This window comes from Vollenhovia emeryi, unplaced genomic scaffold (genome assembly GCF_000949405.1).
Source record: "Vollenhovia emeryi isolate VEMERY1.0 unplaced genomic scaffold, V.emery_V1.0 DF939329.1, whole genome shotgun sequence".
Classification (NCBI taxonomy): Eukaryota; Metazoa; Arthropoda; class Insecta; order Hymenoptera; family Formicidae; genus Vollenhovia; species Vollenhovia emeryi.
The window spans coordinates 99,587-118,381 of record NW_011967037.1 but is presented as its reverse complement, the minus strand read 5'-3'; the positions used below and the strand labels follow the sequence as shown (position 1 = coordinate 118,381).

The 18,795-nt window shown below is 36.7% G+C and overlaps 2 protein-coding genes across 2 annotated transcripts in view; one reads left to right on the top strand and one right to left on the bottom strand.

Annotated features, from left to right (window-relative positions):
• Positions 1–4,450: 4,450 nt before the first annotated feature.
• LOC105558583 (RING-box protein 2) overlaps positions 4,451–18,795 on the bottom strand; it is a 51,983-nt gene continuing 37,638 nt past the window's right edge. Inside the window, exon 2 of the mRNA XM_012006344.1 lies at positions 4,451–5,062. Within this exon, the coding sequence (XP_011861734.1) occupies positions 4,881–5,062 (182 nt within the window). The 3' untranslated portion in view covers positions 4,451–4,880. The remainder of the gene's footprint in view (positions 5,063–18,795) is intronic.
• Positions 15,148–18,795, top strand: part of LOC105558582 (facilitated trehalose transporter Tret1-like) — a 39,898-nt gene continuing 36,250 nt past the window's right edge. Inside the window, exon 1 of the mRNA XM_012006342.1 lies at positions 15,148–15,325. Within this exon, the coding sequence (XP_011861732.1) occupies positions 15,323–15,325 (3 nt within the window). The 5' untranslated portion in view covers positions 15,148–15,322. The remainder of the gene's footprint in view (positions 15,326–18,795) is intronic.

The following is an 18,795-nucleotide window of genomic DNA, read 5'->3' as shown; positions in this document are numbered from 1 at the left end:
TAAATACGCCATTTACGGACAATTGCTTCGTCCAAGTGCTCTTTTTGAATGAGTAAGCATAACTATTTTGACTCATCAGCACAAAAATTATCGATGTATCGCGCAATGCTAATCAGCTACGCGCGCTCGTGCGAGTTACACGATACGTAATGCTATTTGCGACGTATCGTCCGAAGGTCACCGTCATATTATTCGTTATCCGTTTCGCTTGTCGCGTCACGTGTCGTCACGTGGGGGCTCGTCTTGGAGGCTTGACCAATCGCGTCGTAGAAAGGCGAAACGGCGCCAGCCCGGCCTCGTCGTCATTATACTTATCGTTTCTTCGAAGCTGAAACGACCGGTTAGACTTAGGCTGGGAAGTTCTCGGAAGGCGAGGGATCTCGCGTGCCTGACTCCCGGGCACTTCTTGCAGAAATTCGGCCTCGTGACAGAACGCGAACACGCCTCCCGACGGGGATAAAACGTGACGTCGTTCGCCGTCGTACGTGGATGTTCGTCGTGTTACGTCGCACGAGAATACGTTTCTTCGTACCTCAGATTTCGCGGAATCCAAGTTATCTCGCGATCATGCAAGCCCAGATCGCATTGCACGTGGAAAATTACATTTGATTTTGAAATCTTGCGAAGCCTCATAGGGAAAGCCTTTATGATTATGTGGGAAATCGTATTCTTCCGCATACTTGCGAGGGCGACGCCAGAAACGCACCTCTTTCCGATTTCGCGCACGGAAAAAAAGAAACAATGTTGCATCAACAAGATCAGTGTAACTGAAATAAAATCGTTGAATCAACGTCAATATTAATGAATGAAAAACATCCGATGGCTATCTGAATAATCTCGATATTTAGTTCAATGCTTAAAATCAAAATCCACCAATACAATTGGGTGAATTATTTATGCTTGCGGCAGCCCGTGGCGTTAACGTTTAATTCAAGCAACTTCACACGGAAAGACCGGCTAAGGCAAAAATCACTAAAATTAAAATGTTGCCGTATAAACAGCGGGGGCATCTACATCGGTTTGTGTTGCAACATTCACTAAGTTTGATGCACAAAACGCATATAGTTGTCTCCACTACTTCTCATACCAAAGCGGGTATGACACCCACAGATATAGCTGTTCCAAGTATTACTATTTATTGGGGTTGTGCCAATCCTTATTAGACATGTGGCAACCATATCGGTCTCTCCGTGCACTTTTTCCGCGCGGGGTTAAAAAATTTTGTTTTCATAATTTTATATATTTTGATCTAATGTCCTGAATTTTTCTGGCAGCCCGTAGATTGCCGGCGGCCCATAACAGGTTAACGTATATATTGTATTACTCTCCCACTGATTCACGATGCCACTCGATTCTCAAGCATTTGCGAAACAGAAATAAGTTTAAAGTTTTCCACTTACGGACCGTATGTACCAACACGTTTTACAGCCAATTGTCGCGGAAGCGGAGGAAATTAGGACGTCCCTCTATTCATTCGTTTGTTTCCAAGAGAATGGGATTAGAATGCTCGTAAATGATGGTAAGCACCGCGATAAACGGTAAAATATTGTATATTTGCACTTTTTACCTCGGTAAAAAGAAAACTGGAATAAATTTGTAAAGCCTCGCAAACGCCTTCGAGGGCGTTTTAGAAAGGACAAGTACAATAGCTGGAAAACTTGAATCGTATAATTTTACATCTTATGAAAACTGTTATGAAGAATAACATGAATTATTTATGACACATTATTTAAATTACGTACTACTGTTATCTGAATTAATTCCTTCCTTTCGCGATCTTTTCAATATCGTTCTGGTATTTAAACTGGCATTTAAATAGCAGATGTATCTTACTCAAAATTTTATGATAAATTACGGAATATGAACATTCTTAATTGTATAATTGTTAATATAATTGTATCGTTGAGCGTTCCATGACGATATCATCGATTCGCCTAGCTATAAACCTACGCGACTAACAATAAGAATTTGTATAAGCAATTGCGAGTTGAAGAATCGATTCTACATTCGGAATTGGAATGGAAAGAAAGGTCGGAATGTTACTTCTAGCTCGTTGACCCCGTCGCTTTCTATCAAGAGACGTCAACGCACAGTCACTTCGTCGCCTGAACTATAAATTTTTATTATCTGACAAAACCGCCAATACACACACCGTGTCGTTAAAGATATCTATGTCTTACGCGCATTAATAAACGTTAACGTTTAACATTTTGTCAATATGGGCTACCAATAATATCGCAATTTACGATTGCACGTAGCGTTCGCCACTATTAATTTAAGTAACGACTTGGGGCGATTTTGCGGCGATGCTATGAGTCTTGAATAATTCAGCAATGAGCATTAGTTCAGATATCTTCTGACTATTGAACTCATTTCTTAATTACCTTTCAAGATACATCGCTATCGCTAAAAAGCTCGCATGGAATATATAATGCGCCCGTCATTATCTAGATATTCGTCTTATACTTTTTAGTTACTGCTGACTACAGTAAACGCCAATGCAGCGAATACTTTTCTTTTTCGTTTCCTCAGGGCTTTTGATATTCTGATTACTGCTTGGTTTTTCTTTAATGTATAAGGGAGATTAAAAGCTTCGAAGAAAAGACCAAAAAGAAGAGAGTAATGATAATTCTCACCTTTACCCGCTATTAAAGGATTTTCAACATTAAAGATAAGTCACTTAAATATCTGACCACCACTCGGGATCCCTCGGAATGAATAGATGTTTGCGTATGGCGTACTAGGAAATACGATTGCTTCTACAGACAAAATAGGATATCATGATTAGGAAGAATTTAGGCAACGTCATCACAATTGCTTAAATCGCGATACAGCTCACGCAATATCAACCTAAATACTTCGAAGCCGCTACGTGTGAGAGCGACTTAAGAATGGCATTTTTCCCCTTCTTGTGTTTCTTATTACTTATCGATTACTCTATCCATCTTTTTGGATAAACAATTTCCTCGTTCTGAAAAAAAAGGAATTGATGAAACTATTGTCAATTCGTTAATTGACCAACTTTTTTTAGCGAAATCTCAACTCTATTAAGGTCTAGGTCCATCATGCCGGAACTTGATCCAAGTTATAGTTTCGAGAAATGTGTAGCCAATCAACTTGCAGCTACTCAATTTTCTCGGAACTAGAACTTGGACCAAGTTCTAGCATCGTGGACACAGGCCGTTAGAAACTAATCGCGAATTGTTATTATTTTACATAGCCAGCGCCGACCTTGATGGTCCATTCCACACATTATCCAATTCACTGTTTGTCATTCGTGCAACGTCTACGCAAGATAAAATAATATCTCTTATGTAATGTTTGATAACAATGATTTCAGAGCAGGTGTGTCTCGAATATTGAACCAAGTCCGCACGACGATACTTTGCACTTCGTACTTGTACTTCGAGATGTTATCTTTCGGACGATCTTTTGTACATTTCGTCATTATAATTCCACTTTCGAGTATTCCGTAAGCGACAAGTATCATATATCTTACAATCAGATATGTGAAAACAATTGTGCATTATATGACAATTATTCTTTTTATAAAACTTAATAATTATGAAATGCTCGAAATTAAATTGTGCACGAATTCGTTAAATAAAATGAAATCTTTCTGTTAATTAGTTGTACTACAATTATTTATATATTGTTTAATTTATATAATAAATAAATATATATATATATAATAACTTAGTAATAATTTAGTTTTTGTTAATAATGCATCAGTTTCTTATGTTCCAACAATGCTTATACTATTTTTACTTTTAGAAATAACATTTTCAATTTTGCTTCCTCATAGAGGAAGCTTTGTTTTCGTGAAAAATTTTTTTTTCCAGTTTTCTTTGGCAATATGTTTAAAATGTTTTAAAACGTCTAAAAATAATATTTTTACAAAATGTGTGTGTGTGTGCGCGCGTGTGCGTGTGTGTGTGTGTATGTACGCATTTGAATGTCCGTGGTTGCTCTAACTTTTGCAAATTTTGAGATATCGGGCTATTTCTAATTCTATTATTCTTTCCTGCAGTCTTATCTACCCCTATTTCATATATAATTCATTAAAATATGATTAATTAGTTCAGATGTATTCTTGCTTATGCTCAATGTAGAAGATTTGGCTGACTTGGCATTTTTCGCTCTGAAATATGACATTCATAAAAAATACATACATGAAGTGTTTTTGCTGTATTGCAGCTAACAGCATAAAAAGAAACAAGAAACTCCTGTAAAGTCCGAGATGAAAATCTGAAAAATTCTGTGAAATATTACTTTTGTTAATTTAAACTCCATGCAGGTATCTAAAAATTAAGTTACTACTCGGGATTTATACCCCGATTGTTTGGAATTTAAAGCTACGTTAGACAATGCAAAATTTAATATTTCATTAAACAGAAGAAATTGAATGTGTTTATCAGGTCACTAATATATAGGTAAACGAAACAATAAATTCTATGCAATAAAAAAGCAATTATTATTCGATACACAATCACATTTAGATATATACACTATAGTAATACAAAGGAAACAATTTGTTTTATAGAAGAGAAGCGATAATTTTATAATCTGCAAGTTTTTAATGGCAATCACACATTTTATTTACATAGTATTCATTAATATTAGTATTTATAAATATCGTTATAACATACTTATATCTATAATAAATATGTTATAACAAAATAATTCTTGTCTAAAATATCATAACTTTGATTATCACTTGCGAAGATTTCTGAAAAAGGAAATAAATTCCACAGTCGTCCGAAGAATATATCACAACCCGCAGCTTCTCGGTAAAGCGAATCCACTTCGATATTAATTGGCCGAATAATTGCAAGAAAAAACTTAAAGGCTACGATTAAACGTTGGCGTACGCGCAAGGATTACTTCCCCATTCGTTGGATAGACCACTCCTGCTGGCACAATGGGCAACGATTGTTCTGTTTGACCCAAAGCGACATGCAGCAGTAATGGAACGAGTGGTTGCACTCGCCCCAAACGACCACGCAGTCTTGCCGGCCGTAAACCTCCTTCTTACTTTCTGCCTGGCACCGTAAGCAGGCATCTGAAAATTAAAGGATAGGCTTCGATAAATATCATTATTTATGTAGGATATCATAGGATACAAAGCTCGTGTACAATTCGTAGCGTGAAAATTTTGGAGCAAGTTTTTCTTTATAAATATATTTTTGCCACATTTTACCATTTTAAATCTTTACGTTCGATATCGTGGTTATTAATCAACGTAAAAAATTAATTAAATAAACTAGAGATTAAAATACTACTGCTTTAGCTGCTGTAATCATAAATATATTGTATGTAATAAATGTTTAAAGAGTGATAATTACATAAACAAATTAAAATAAAGCTCTTCTATAATTTGAATTATAAAAAATTCTTATTTTATATAATTTAATTCTATCTAATTTAAAACATAAATGCTGCGCGCAAATACACATTACACAAGATGTAGAAAATATCTAGGGTTAATTTCCATTTCGGCGTATTGTGATTAGGATACATTATCCACCTACGAAGTGCTAATAGGATTGTGAAAAAGCAATCATCCAAATAGCGAATTATGCTCAATTATCTAAATTGGTCCTTGTACTTTGATTTATGGAGAGAGTGGCACACGTCATGAAATATTTCGAAAATAATGATTACAATGACGCACGCGGGCCGACGTCCGAACGTGGTTAAAAATAAAAATTAACGAGATATATATAGTAGTTTTCTGCATAAGAGGTGATAAAATGTGTCTGCTAAAATCAGGTCGAACGTGCAAGTGATATGCCGCGACCTCGCGTGCCGAGGCAATAATTGAGGATAATTAAAAAAAATTCGCACAGACGTGAAAGAAACGATCACGGAAAAATTGCATTACTTTGGGAAACTCTTCCGCGGGTTCTCCGTGTACTTAAGATGTCCAAGATAAAAAGATTCACGCAAAAGGGCAGACGTTGTTATTAACGCGATTAAAGGCTTAATTGCCAAACGCGATAAACGCACTTTGCTCGCCAGTCAAACTGCGATGATAACGTTAAGACTATTTAACTGTGTTATCATGTGCGTCACATTCAAATTTTGCGTATTTGATATACAATCGTAAACGAGTTTTTATTTTATGTCGAACGGTAGTGGGCCAACAAACGCGCGATAAGGATATTATTGTATCCAATATGATCGAACTACATTCGTGTAGTCTGCTTAATTTTTATTTTTTATTTAATCCTCGTATAATAATTTATCTATGTATTCACTTGTTCATTTGTTTCTGTCCTAACACTTTTTCCGTTATTACTATTATTATTATTAATTTGTTTTGCAGCTGAAAAATGAAGACTCCGTGTAGTTTGAAACGTTCCAGCAATTTTCTTCATTAGAAGAAAATTAATCATATATTGAATACAATAATATCCTTATCGCTTGTTGACACACAACCTTTCCGCATTGTTTTTCAAATATGAACCTGACTTTTTTCAGTAATAATTTTTGCTTCATATTTTTGGGAACAACTTGACATTTATAAAATCATGTAACAAGCCACCACGTTTCTCTTAATGAACATTCATTTGCTTATTTTCGAAATTTAATAACATATTATATATATCTCTCTCAGAATAATTTCGATTAATTTTCGTATATGATACTGTGTATGTGTATACGTATATATGTATGTACTTGTTTCTTCATTCTTTCAGACATTATTCATTACAAAAAAAATTGTGTAAAATGGAAAAATTTTAGAAAAAAATTATTTTTTATTGTATCTTTGGATACCTTTCTTTCCATTTCTTAATTGAGTCTCCGTTAAAGCATAATAAAGGAATAAAACCGAATACGTACAAGTACGAATAGTAATATTTGCATTCGAGGAATAACTACGTGCTGATTTTCATGATTTGCTGCTATATATTACGTCTACGTGCGGTTTTCACGCGTTTAACGCGTGGTGTCACGTTAATCCTTTATCAAAATCGTTTCGGTAAGACGTAAACGTGCTCGGTCAGCAAAAACGCAGCGTAATCGTGCGCACAAGCCATGCAGACATTACGTGATGGACGGAAGAATACTGGATACTGGAGAACATACAAGGGAGAGACACCTTCCCCCCCGTGTTCCTCATCAAAATCGCTAGAATTGAAGGGACAGCGTATCATGGTGGCGCCGAGAAGACAAACATGTAAGGTGAGTAGTAGTCTACTACGTGGCTAAACGTGATTTAATACCCGTAAATCGTGGCTGCGCAAATTGTTCACATAAACATAATACGTGATAAAAGCACGTAGAACGTTCGAATATCATGTTTAATGCAAAAAAAAGCGAATCACGGAGAATATATTTTTATCTCTATTTACGCTAAATATTCGACGAGATAAGTGTAATGTATAAACAAACAGTTGATGAAGCGTAGAGTATGTAAACCGTCAATAATTTGTGCGACAAAATGCGCTGTTCTGCTCATTCTATATTCTATAAGATGAGTGAAAAAATACATATAAACGTGCATGTATACAGGGAGAGGCACGGAGAGACACGGACAGACAGGGAGAGACACAGACAGACACGAGCAGACAGGGGAGACAGGAAGAGATAGGGAGAGACAGGGAGAGGCACGGAGAGACACGGACAGACTGGGAGAGACATAGAGAAATAGGGGGAGATAGAAAGAAAGAGAGGGGAGGGGGAGAGAGAGAGAGAGAGAGAGAGAGAGAGAGAGAGAGAGAGAGAGAACCACGACCTGCCCTTAACTTTGCAGATTAGATTTGTCGTCCCGAATTAGCGCGCTCGCCAAGCCGGCAGCATTTGTTTACACCGATACAACTCAATCAAGGTCTCGATTGACGAGAAAGAAATTTCCGTCGTTATCTCGGTGTCTGCTGGCGCTTCGTCGATTAATTTACGACGATCACTCTGGAGACGGTGCGAGAAAGAAAGACAGAGACAAGGAGGCGCGATGGGTGCCAGTCTCCTCGTTGACCCCCTCTGGGGGATCGGGGCAACATGCTGGACGCGCCCCCAGACCCAAGCGAGCCATTGGGCCAATTAATCGCGGCGACGAAGGCGCCGGCGACGAGGACGATTGACGTGATAAGCATGCACATATGTAATTGTTCGACTCAGGGCCGCACGCACATTGAAGGTATGAAAATCGTTTGGGATTTTTCAAATTAGATTTTCAGATAAGACTCTTGAACAGCAGATATGTAAATTGGGGTTGCAAGGTTCGTCTCGCTTACGAAAACTTTTTGGGGCTGCCATTATTCTTTAACACGTCGACTGCTGACGACGTTTACTGATGCTCGACATCAATTAACATTTTTGTAAACGTGTGTTTGTAAAAAAAAATAAACCTGTCTATGTAAAATTTTAAATGACACAAATAGCTAAGTAACAGTATAAAGTAAAAAATACTGTTATTCAACGCAGTACTCACGAGGATGCAGCCATATCACATAATTTTTTTATTATTTAGCGTTAAATAATAAAAATTCTACTGCGGCCTACACAATAAGACAATGCAAAACTCGCCAGACAGGCATTCTGTTAAATAGCTTCTCGAAGTAGAACTTTCTTCTGTGAAGATCCACTTTACAAACGTCTGATATATTGTGAATTTTTTGTGTGACTTGATACTAATTGTAAGATCCTGAGGATATGAAGCAGTTAAATCTCCGAGTGGACTTTTACAAAGTAGAAGTCGAAACCATACATATACGTTTCTAGAATTTCGCACAATGATGTACTACTTGAATGATTACACTGTAGCTAACAGCTATACATCCTGTACGCTCCTCATCCTATTGCGCCGGATAATTCATGGATCTCTGGAATTTTCCAGGCTTATCGGCATTATTAAATCTTACAATGTTGCCGGCGTGTAAATATCGCGTTGCGTCATGATAAATTTATTTCAATCGCATTACGACTGACGTAATGGCCGCCAATATATTTTGATTAAATCAGGTTGCATACGCGCAGCGTTTTGTTTCATTAACGATCACTTTGGCCCTTTAACTCTACTTGCGCACGACACTTTCTCACTTATATAAACACGTGTAATAAATCTTAAGATATGGAAAGAACCGCTGTACGATACATTCACGTACCAACACGCTCTCTTCTGCAGTTTTCATTTATCAATACTTGTACTTTGTAATAATCTCATCATTGTGCCATATATAGCAGAGGTGGAAGAAACAGTCCAAATTACAGGTCGCAGAGGAAACGAAAATCGTTTCGTGTGCACTCATATTCCATTAAAATATATTCACGGACGTTACGTCGGCATTAAACAGTTGTAGTCCAATCATCATGATAAACAATCGGAGATGCTAAGTTCGATGCAATATTTTAGTCAAAATTAAAAATGTTCGATACTTTCCTACCAAACGTATCGATATTTCTCTTTACTGACTTTTGTAATTAAACAAAACGCTAGAATGTAATATTTATTATTTTAACTAATTAAAATAAGTTCCCTTTCAACCACAAATCTAATTATATTAATGTTAGAGTAAACAGCAGCAAAAAAATTCTAATCATTATAAATCTTTACAAAAATATCTAATGAATCTTTAAATATTTTTACAAAAAGTTTTGATAAAAGAAATTCTCGAAGGTTTGTCAATCCAGGATGAATAAGATTCGACGTAAGTTCATCTAAATTTGCATTAATCAGATTAAAGACAGCTCGCGGTACAACAACATCATTGTACGATTCCGTTCGCCAAGCGCTCGCTGCATGGGTTCCTTAATCCGCACGATATCATTATCGATGACGGGATGACGGTCAAACGGTTACAATACATCGAGTTAAGTTGCGAATGCGTCGCGCGGAAATTTCAACGCGTATCACTGACGACAGACACGTTGTTTACATAGGCTTCTCATTGATAACATGCCAATTATCGCGCCGCCTGTTCCTGTTGCGGGAGGAGCGGTAGTTATCACCGGCACCATATCCCCAAGTTCATCGGGAAAAGCGTTCTGATGCGAATTTCATGTACAGCGATCGCGATCAAGTTGACGACGGGTGCTTCATCATGGGCGATCGCATCGATTTCACATGATCACAAATAGATTCGCGAGGCTGAAATAAATCGAGAGCCGCCTCCATGGGATAAGCTATCGGAACCAAGTGGATGATGAGCCGCGCTCGTTGCAGTTGGCGCATTCACGTACAGAAATACGTATTTACGAAATGGCCGATACTAATCGTGTGCATTAATGGCACGTATTAATCATTCGAATGTTCGAGGAAAGAGCTGAGGCTCCTTGCTCGGATTAATTAATCGCCGTGCGCTATTATTGGGCTCATATAGCCGAATTAGCCTTTGAGGTAATGGGATCGCGCCTGGTCTAACTATGGAACAATCGATCACCGAGAAGCGTAGAAAACTTTATTTTTAGACATTTTGCGACATAGCTTTAATGGAGTATTCCCCGCGAGAAGACAAACGACCGCTCGTGGAAGACCCTTCGCGCCCAAGTCGAGAACGGCCAATTTGATGTTTAACTAATAAGAATATTCTTCAATGTCGCCCAGCAGCAATCAACAACGTCAGTGTTTTCTTGGCCATATCTGGCATTTTTAATAATACAGAAAATTTATTGCGAAAAATATTACCTCAGCCAGGGTTTGAACCTGGGGACCTCCCTACACTCTAGGCGGGTGTCTCGCCAATTCGACCATTGAGGTAGATTTTTAAACCAAATGAGTAAATGTACAGGCTCCAAAAGTTTCAAAACTTGTCTCACTTATTTCTTTCAAATTCAATTTATTCGCCCACTATCTGATATTTGGCTCCCATAGCCTTTTATTTTTATTTGTTTCCTAGTTTTTTATTTTTTAATCTTGATTCAAGCAGAAGTTACGGAGGATTTTATCAGGGCGAAAGTGCACCTATAAACACAGCGTATTTAATAATTATTGCTCAATAAAATCGGACAATATTACTTTGCAATTAGCCGCCCTCGAAGCTTAAATTTGTGACCCAGGAACACTTCAGATTTCGTTGCGGTTTCGTTAATAATTTAGTCAGCCGATTCTGCATCGTGGCTCTTCCCGGAAACAAAAATTATCGCCTTTGTTTTCCCCGATTCGTCGCAATATCGACCAGACGCGAACGAGCAAATTGCCCCAATTCTCACGAAATTTTCCTTCTCCGTCGTTCGCGCCCAAGTGAAAACTGCGAAATCGATTGCGTGCAAATTGTTGCACCAGATAACGTAACGCTTCTGGAAGAATACCGATGACTCCCACTTCCGATTATTAAGTACAGCGAAAAACCGCTACAACTTGGAACAAAGATCGCGGTAAACCCGATGAATAACTGCTGTTGCACGGTGACGTAAGACCAATAGGTATTGCTATAAAATCGTTTCAAAATTTCGACAGATTTTCTCATTGAACCCAATACTCTCGAGAATATCTATTTCCTCGTTAAGACCAGGAATTGCCAACGAGATCGAATTCCTTCCTCCGTATCTCGTTAATTGTTTTCCTAGTTTTTGATTTCTTAATCTTGATTCAAGTAGAAATTACGGAGGATTTTAGGGCAAAGGTGCAGCTATAGACACAGCGTGTATTCAATAATTATCGCTCAATGAAATCGGGACGTTATAAAAAATTTCCGTCCTCTTGGAAAAGGTATCTCGTCGCGCAGGTGCATTCTCTCACGGCGTTTTCGCGCCGTAACAATGCGGTCCCGGCGGAATCTCCGGTACTTTTCCTCGACAGGTACTTTTCCTCGGCCGTTAACAGCATCAACCGTCTCGCCAGTTAACCCCGATCAATCGTGATTCGACCGTGATATATCACGACGAGGGGATCACCGAGGGAAAAGACCCAGGCGTACGAGCGGCGCCCGACTGCGTGCGCGGACTCGCGAGCGACGCGTGCGAGCGCAATCGACGTGTGCATGATGCACGTGCGAGCATTCGTGAGAGCTCGCGCCGCGTCGCGTCAGGGAGGCGCGAACGAGCCGGCACGGGTCAAGTTCACGACTATCGCCTTGATAACGACGTGACATCGGCAGTACTCGAACTTGGCAGATAAAGATGAGAGAAAGGGAGACTCGAGCCAGCGTCGCGCCGGCAAATCAGTAAACATTGGATAATGTGCGAACTGCGTGCGAACGCGCGATGCCACGCAGATGCAAATGTATACCTCGACGATTTTGAAATTAGCTGTCCGCTCTTTATCGCACCCTGAAGACCCGAGAGCCGACTTCGCCCGCGAGAATTTCAATGTATGTGTATAAAAAATGTAAATAAAGTCGCAGAATAAACAAGAAAAATATGTACATATATTAGCATCGAGAAGTGAAAATATATATATTATATCATCGGGGAATATCTGTTAACAGAGAATTAAGAGTTTCCTAAAATAGACTTCGTTGAGAATTCGTTGGGCAAGATACCGGATTCGCTCAAGAGCAGACAGTCGAAAGAAAATGCGCGACAACTACGGCATCCCGTAGAAACCGCGTCATATTATGATAACCATAATCTATTATTTCATATATATCTAAAAGAGTACATATGTGAAAGGTTCTTTTACATGACAATCTGTGTGACATAATCGTGAAAGACTTCGTCTCATAATAGAAGACGGAATATTGCACAATAAGAGAATTATTCTTCTCTAATTGCGTCTCGGGAAATGCGTGACATCTTGGATAATTAATTAAAACTCACATGGCAATCGTTATCGTGGACAGGCTTGCTTGCTGCGCCGAAGAACAAGCGGGATAAAAAAAAAATAATAATTTGCGATGCAGCGAATTGATATTCAACTAACTTGGGATAGTGCAGACCGCGCATATTCAATAAAGTGTTTTGCATCTTTCAATATCTCCGGTCAACACATGCAGACGAGATACTAAAACACCTTGCGACTTGCGATGGTAAACATGCGAATACACATGTGACGTATGTTTATGAAAAGTATTTTTTCATTGCATATTTGTCACGTTGTCTAACGTTCCGAGACTAGGAGTTTAAAATGTTGAAGAAACAAAATGCTTCTACGTTTATGCGACTTATTCCTTCGCGAGAAGCCACACGGTATCTCGATTCAGTTAATATAAAATTATATATACCGGTCAATATAAAATCAAATATAGTTAAATGTAACAGAATTCCTGTAATTTTAATTAAGCTACACGAATTTATTACATTTAATTACATTTGATTTTATGTTCACCAATATATTTAATTTTAAATTAACGGATCAAGATACTTCGTGTTACGGCGGAGAAAAGTTTTCCGTGCCTGATAAAAGCCACACTTCATAGTTTTATAAAAAAATAAAATATTCATTCTATCTATATTTGCATTTTTATCGCGATTCAGCATACAATTAAAACTCTTAGTGCGCAATTTTGCATTTTATCACAACAATATTTTCTCACCATCTTGGTCAATATATTCTCGTCTGCCATCTAAATTAATTTATATTACACTGTAAAAAAGTATGTAAAATTACGTACATAATGTCGCGATTACACTATTGACGGAAATGTACAAATTTATGTACTTTCAAAAAAATTTTTACTCTTTGTGTAAATACTTGTTTATACTTGATGACAAATTACAAAAAATTGAAAAATTTACACAATTAAAAGTAAGCAATTTACTTATATAAGGTAATAAATTTACTGACGTATGTAAATATACACCTTTAATAGATGGTCCCAATATTGCCCAGGATAATTGTAATTTTACACGCAAGTTTTGTACAGTAAACGAATGATTCGATACTGATCCCGCACTCAACGTTTTTAAATATGTTACGGGAATAGGGATTTATTCGAATTTTATGTATGCAGATTTTATCTGCGAATATTAATTAAACAGTACACGCAGAGAATTTTCTCTTAAAATTTATCCTGAAAATCATGTGATCATAGGACAACATGGCATTTTGAAGAACGTTATGAAAGGTTTTTGAAAGTTCACCGTACATTTTACTAACAAAATGTATACTAAGCATAATTATTAGTAAAATGCAATGGTAAAATTAGAAAAAACTCCTATAACATTCCTCGAAATGCCGCGTTGTCCATTACAATACTTTCAGGATAAATTTTAAAAGAAAATTCTCTCCGTGTAGACATTATTAAACAACGGGATACTTTTCGTAAGTCACTGTAAACGGCGTAATACTATGTTACTATTTATGCCAATCAATTTATTTAGATTTTATGAGCGATACGCAGATAATTGCATTAACAGAAAAGATTGCTGACACTCTGCCAGTGTCAACTTAAAATGCTCTACGCATTTTCCGGTGCGCGCTCATTCCTGACCTTCGTCCTCGCGGGAACAACATTGGAAATTTACCGGCAGAACTCGTCGTTTGAAGTTGTTAGGAAAGATTACTAACGCATTTTCGCATCAGCTACTTCAAATAGATAAAGAGGAGAAAACATTCCATTGCTTAAAGGAGCAGAGAATTGCGTGCGATAGGAAATTTTGTCTTCATAAAGAGCTTTCTCTTGGTAAAAGTCATCGAAAACACATTTAAAAAAAGGAATATCAAAAGGAATACAATACATCATGATGATGTATATAATGTATAAAGTATAGAAATTTCAATAGAAAAGATACATACGTTCATATTGGTTTATATAATCAATAGCATAAAAAAATATTTAAAAAACTACACAGAAAACTTGTACTAAAAACACATTTTTCATTAACAGATAACATAAAGATTAAATATTTGAAGATCTGTATAGATATAAAACACCATGATATTTTCCTTTGGCAAATTAATAATTTTTATTTGATCGTAAAATTTTTTAGCGCGTATTTAAAATCGTACGGTAATTCTGGATCTTAAGTATGAATGTTAGCAGAGGCGAAAAATCACGTAAAAATTGTACTTGTTTGCTTGACAAACCAATCAAATTTCCTTCACATCCGAGAGTTTATAAGCAAGAGCTTGCAGAAAAGCAACAAATGACTCTTGACGCATCCAAGTGCGCCGCGCGAACCTGCAAAGTGTTATAAATTTTGGATCAACGTCGCGCAGATCGCGCTGACGTAGGCGCGCTTAACAGCGGGAAATGGAAAACGAATGAATATGAATACCTTATCGGGATGCGTGGTTACTTTAGAGGTGCTTTGCATAGTGTGCTTTGCATAGTACGCAGTAGTAACGACAGCGAGATACACGGCTCTTGTTCGTTCCCCGCTAAAATATACGAGGAAAGTTCCCGCGATTACCCGAAATTTTCAATTCCACAGCGTGGCAACATCAAATCAAAAGCAAGCCTGACTGACTCTATCCAGACCTCGTTATTTCGAGAAAATGGTAAGATTTTTAAATTAAATATTTTAACGATATTCGATATGTCATATTCACCATATTCATACATAACAATTTATCTATGCCCAAGTTCTCAAACGTGATCTTTTGGAATGGACGATTTCTTTTTGCGGCAAATCTAAAAATAACGATTCTGCAAATTTTTGTCTATTACTTTTCATTCATATGCGATTCATTCTCGCTGATATTTTCATATAAGTGATCTTTTTGTTAATAGATGTACTTTCTCGTAAAGCAGAAATATCTATTCTGTTATGTAGTACATATGCTCCAGTCCTGCAACATGACTGTTTTATAACAAAAAGTCGAAACTAAACGTTGTCAATGACACTTTTTCAGTTTAAGCTTTTTATTATCTTGCAGTAAACCGATTTATCGCTCATACAGACAATGTTTCAATGTGTTTTTGTTCTGCACGTGCTATTATTATAAGTTAGAATCATCGAACCTGAACATCATTCTTTCCTAAAAATGCTGTGAACCAGAACTTTTTGCGTTAAATAAATTATGTCGTAATATGGTCAATCAATAACACTCACGTGTAACATCTATCATGTGTAACTAAATTTAAAAAAATTTTTAATATATTTTTATTTCTCCCATTGTTCTTATTATTTATATTTCCGCAATTAACTTTGCAATTATTTTGATACCCCAAAAATATTTTCTCAACTAAACGCCTAATTTTTTCGATGCACTTTCTATTCTTTCTTTACATAAATTTCACTTAATATCAATATTAATATACAACAGGAAACGAGAAATAAGTGCACGGAGAAAATTTACTCTTAAAATTTATCCGAAAAATCATGTAATCGTGAGACAACATGGCATTTACAAGAATTTCTAAAAACTCTCATAAAATTCTTCGACATGACATAATTTTCATGGTAAATTTTGACAGAAAATTCTCTCCGTGTATATTTAATAAGATGTAAGATGCACTCACCGAAACACGAACGTTCGATAAACGCATGGCATTCGAAACAATACGGTATGATACGAATCGTAAATGGAATTGATTAGAGCGAGCTGCATTTAATCTTTGAGTGGAATCGTTCCAAAAGTGGGGTGGGTGTTACTTCAAGACCTTCGATTTGCGCTCTTGAGAGCCCATTCTTGTTAATATAAAACGTCACTGAACTCTGAATACACATCATTGTTCGCAGCGATGCAGCAGCGTATTTAGTGCAAACGTAAAATAATATTTGTAACAATAGAACAAATGGTATACACAAACATATAGAACGTTGTGTGCACAGCAAGAAAATGATATTTGTTTGATACACATGAATCGATTAATCTGCACGACAATTTTAATTATCTCATTTTATTTTAATATTTGAATTATTAAAAGCAAAGATTCCGCCCGAACGTACAAGATATATTTCTATTACTCGTGTTATTTACATAGTTCACGTACTATTATTTAAAATATTCGATATTATATTTCGGCAAAGTCAGGCGACAATCCAGATTGCAAATTCCTTATTATATATTTTTGTAGTAATAGAAATAACCTCTTGTTTATTTAATGATAATGTACAAGTTGCAAAACTGCAAGTAACCAGCAGTTAATTTGCATATAGGCGGTACATAAGTGAGTTATCGAGGGGTCAATCACTTTCTTTTCTCAAGCATAACCGATCAAAATTTATATGGGCCATAAACCTGTCTTAAATACTGCTAACAGAGGTGGATAATGATCGTACATTCTTGAGAGACAGGAGGTAATGTGCAATATTTCCGATAAAAGTAGATCAATCGATTATTTCCATGCTAATAAATTACGATCGACAGGTGCAATTGCAATGCGAACGGAAAATTATTAAAATTGCGATCCATGAAACACGAAAAAATAAGAGCTTTACAGGTATATCTATATTTCTTAATTATCTTTTTATCCATTTAAGTCCCCTTTCATCCATTGGTTTTATCCATTTCAATGTCTGTTGCCTTGATTTTAAAATCGAGGTAATAAAAGTTGAATTATAAATAAAATGATTAACGATCACAATTTAAAAAGTCGAGGTATTAGTAAATATTTAGCGTCTAAGTCTCAATACTTAAGACTTGAATGACCGAGAAGTGTACTTATTTTTTGCCTACATAAGAAGTTAAAGATTATGCGCACTCATGACATTTGCAATTAGTCACTCGTTTATCTTTCAGAAGCGCAAATAAATAGCAAAATTATATTCCTCATTTACCTTTAAAGTAGAATTTATTTTGTGAAAAATTATAACTTGAGAGCTGGTAAGAAGAATATTAAAATATTAAGAACTGTTTATTACTCTTTAACGAGAAGATGTAATCAAGACAATTGTCAAAAATAATATTCTCTCACGCATTCTTCAGTTTTCCATAGCGTAATAAAAATCGCACGCGCGATTATTGAAATTACAATTTATGCCGGATACAATTGTTGACACATTCTTTTCTACTTTTATCAATAACATTCGGTTGCGGAAGTCTTTATCGTTAGTCATCATTAATGACAGATCAAAATTTCGTAATGACGAGACGTCTGAAGCATTGATTAGCGCGATGACTTATCGTGCAAAGTCCATGTCCGACGAACACAAACGTAAGATATTTGACTTGTAGTATTAATAAAAAAAGCATTGACTCCGTAATGAGCAAGATAAAAATAGAGATATGAAGTACGGGTATGTATAACATATAAAAAATTGTATACAGGGTGTTCCAGGGGGAAAGGTCAATATTCTGGGAGGCGATAGTATCGGTCATTTTAAGCAAAAATGTTCATACGAATATACGTCCCGTTCCCCACCGTTCCCGAGATAGAGCTATTTGAACGTCTCGTGTATTTACTTGTTTTCTGTACACTTCACCCTTTATCCAACCTCATAAACGTCTGCGGGAATTTACTCTTCTACGTCTGTTGACTGCTGTGCTGATAACATTGTAAAAGTGTTCAAAATGCCTCGCGTATTCACAAATGTCGAATATGCAGATATGCTGTATGTTTACGGTTTCTGTGATGTAGTGCAACTGCTGCTGTTGAATACCGTCGACGCTTTTCTACACGCAGAATTCCGAATCGTAAAGTGTTTCCCCAAGGTTTTTAATACATTGCGTAAAAGTGGAACGTTTCCTAGCGTTCATATTTTATCTGTACGAGGACGTCAACAAAATGTGCTCTATCTCGGAAACAGTGGGGAATGGGACATATTTTCATATATTAAACAATTTTTGCTTAAAATGACCTATCAACTCCCAGAATATTGACCCTTTCTCCTGAAAAACACCCTGTATATGTGAGAGAGATATATATACAGGGTGAGTCTTTCCATATCCGACAAAATTTTTGAGAAGGTAGAACGGATCGAGATGAACGGAAAAGTCCTGTACCATTTTACAATTTTCGTAATAGTTAACGAGTAATTAATTATTAAAAATCATTGTCTTAGGCCGGCCTACCGCCCAATTCT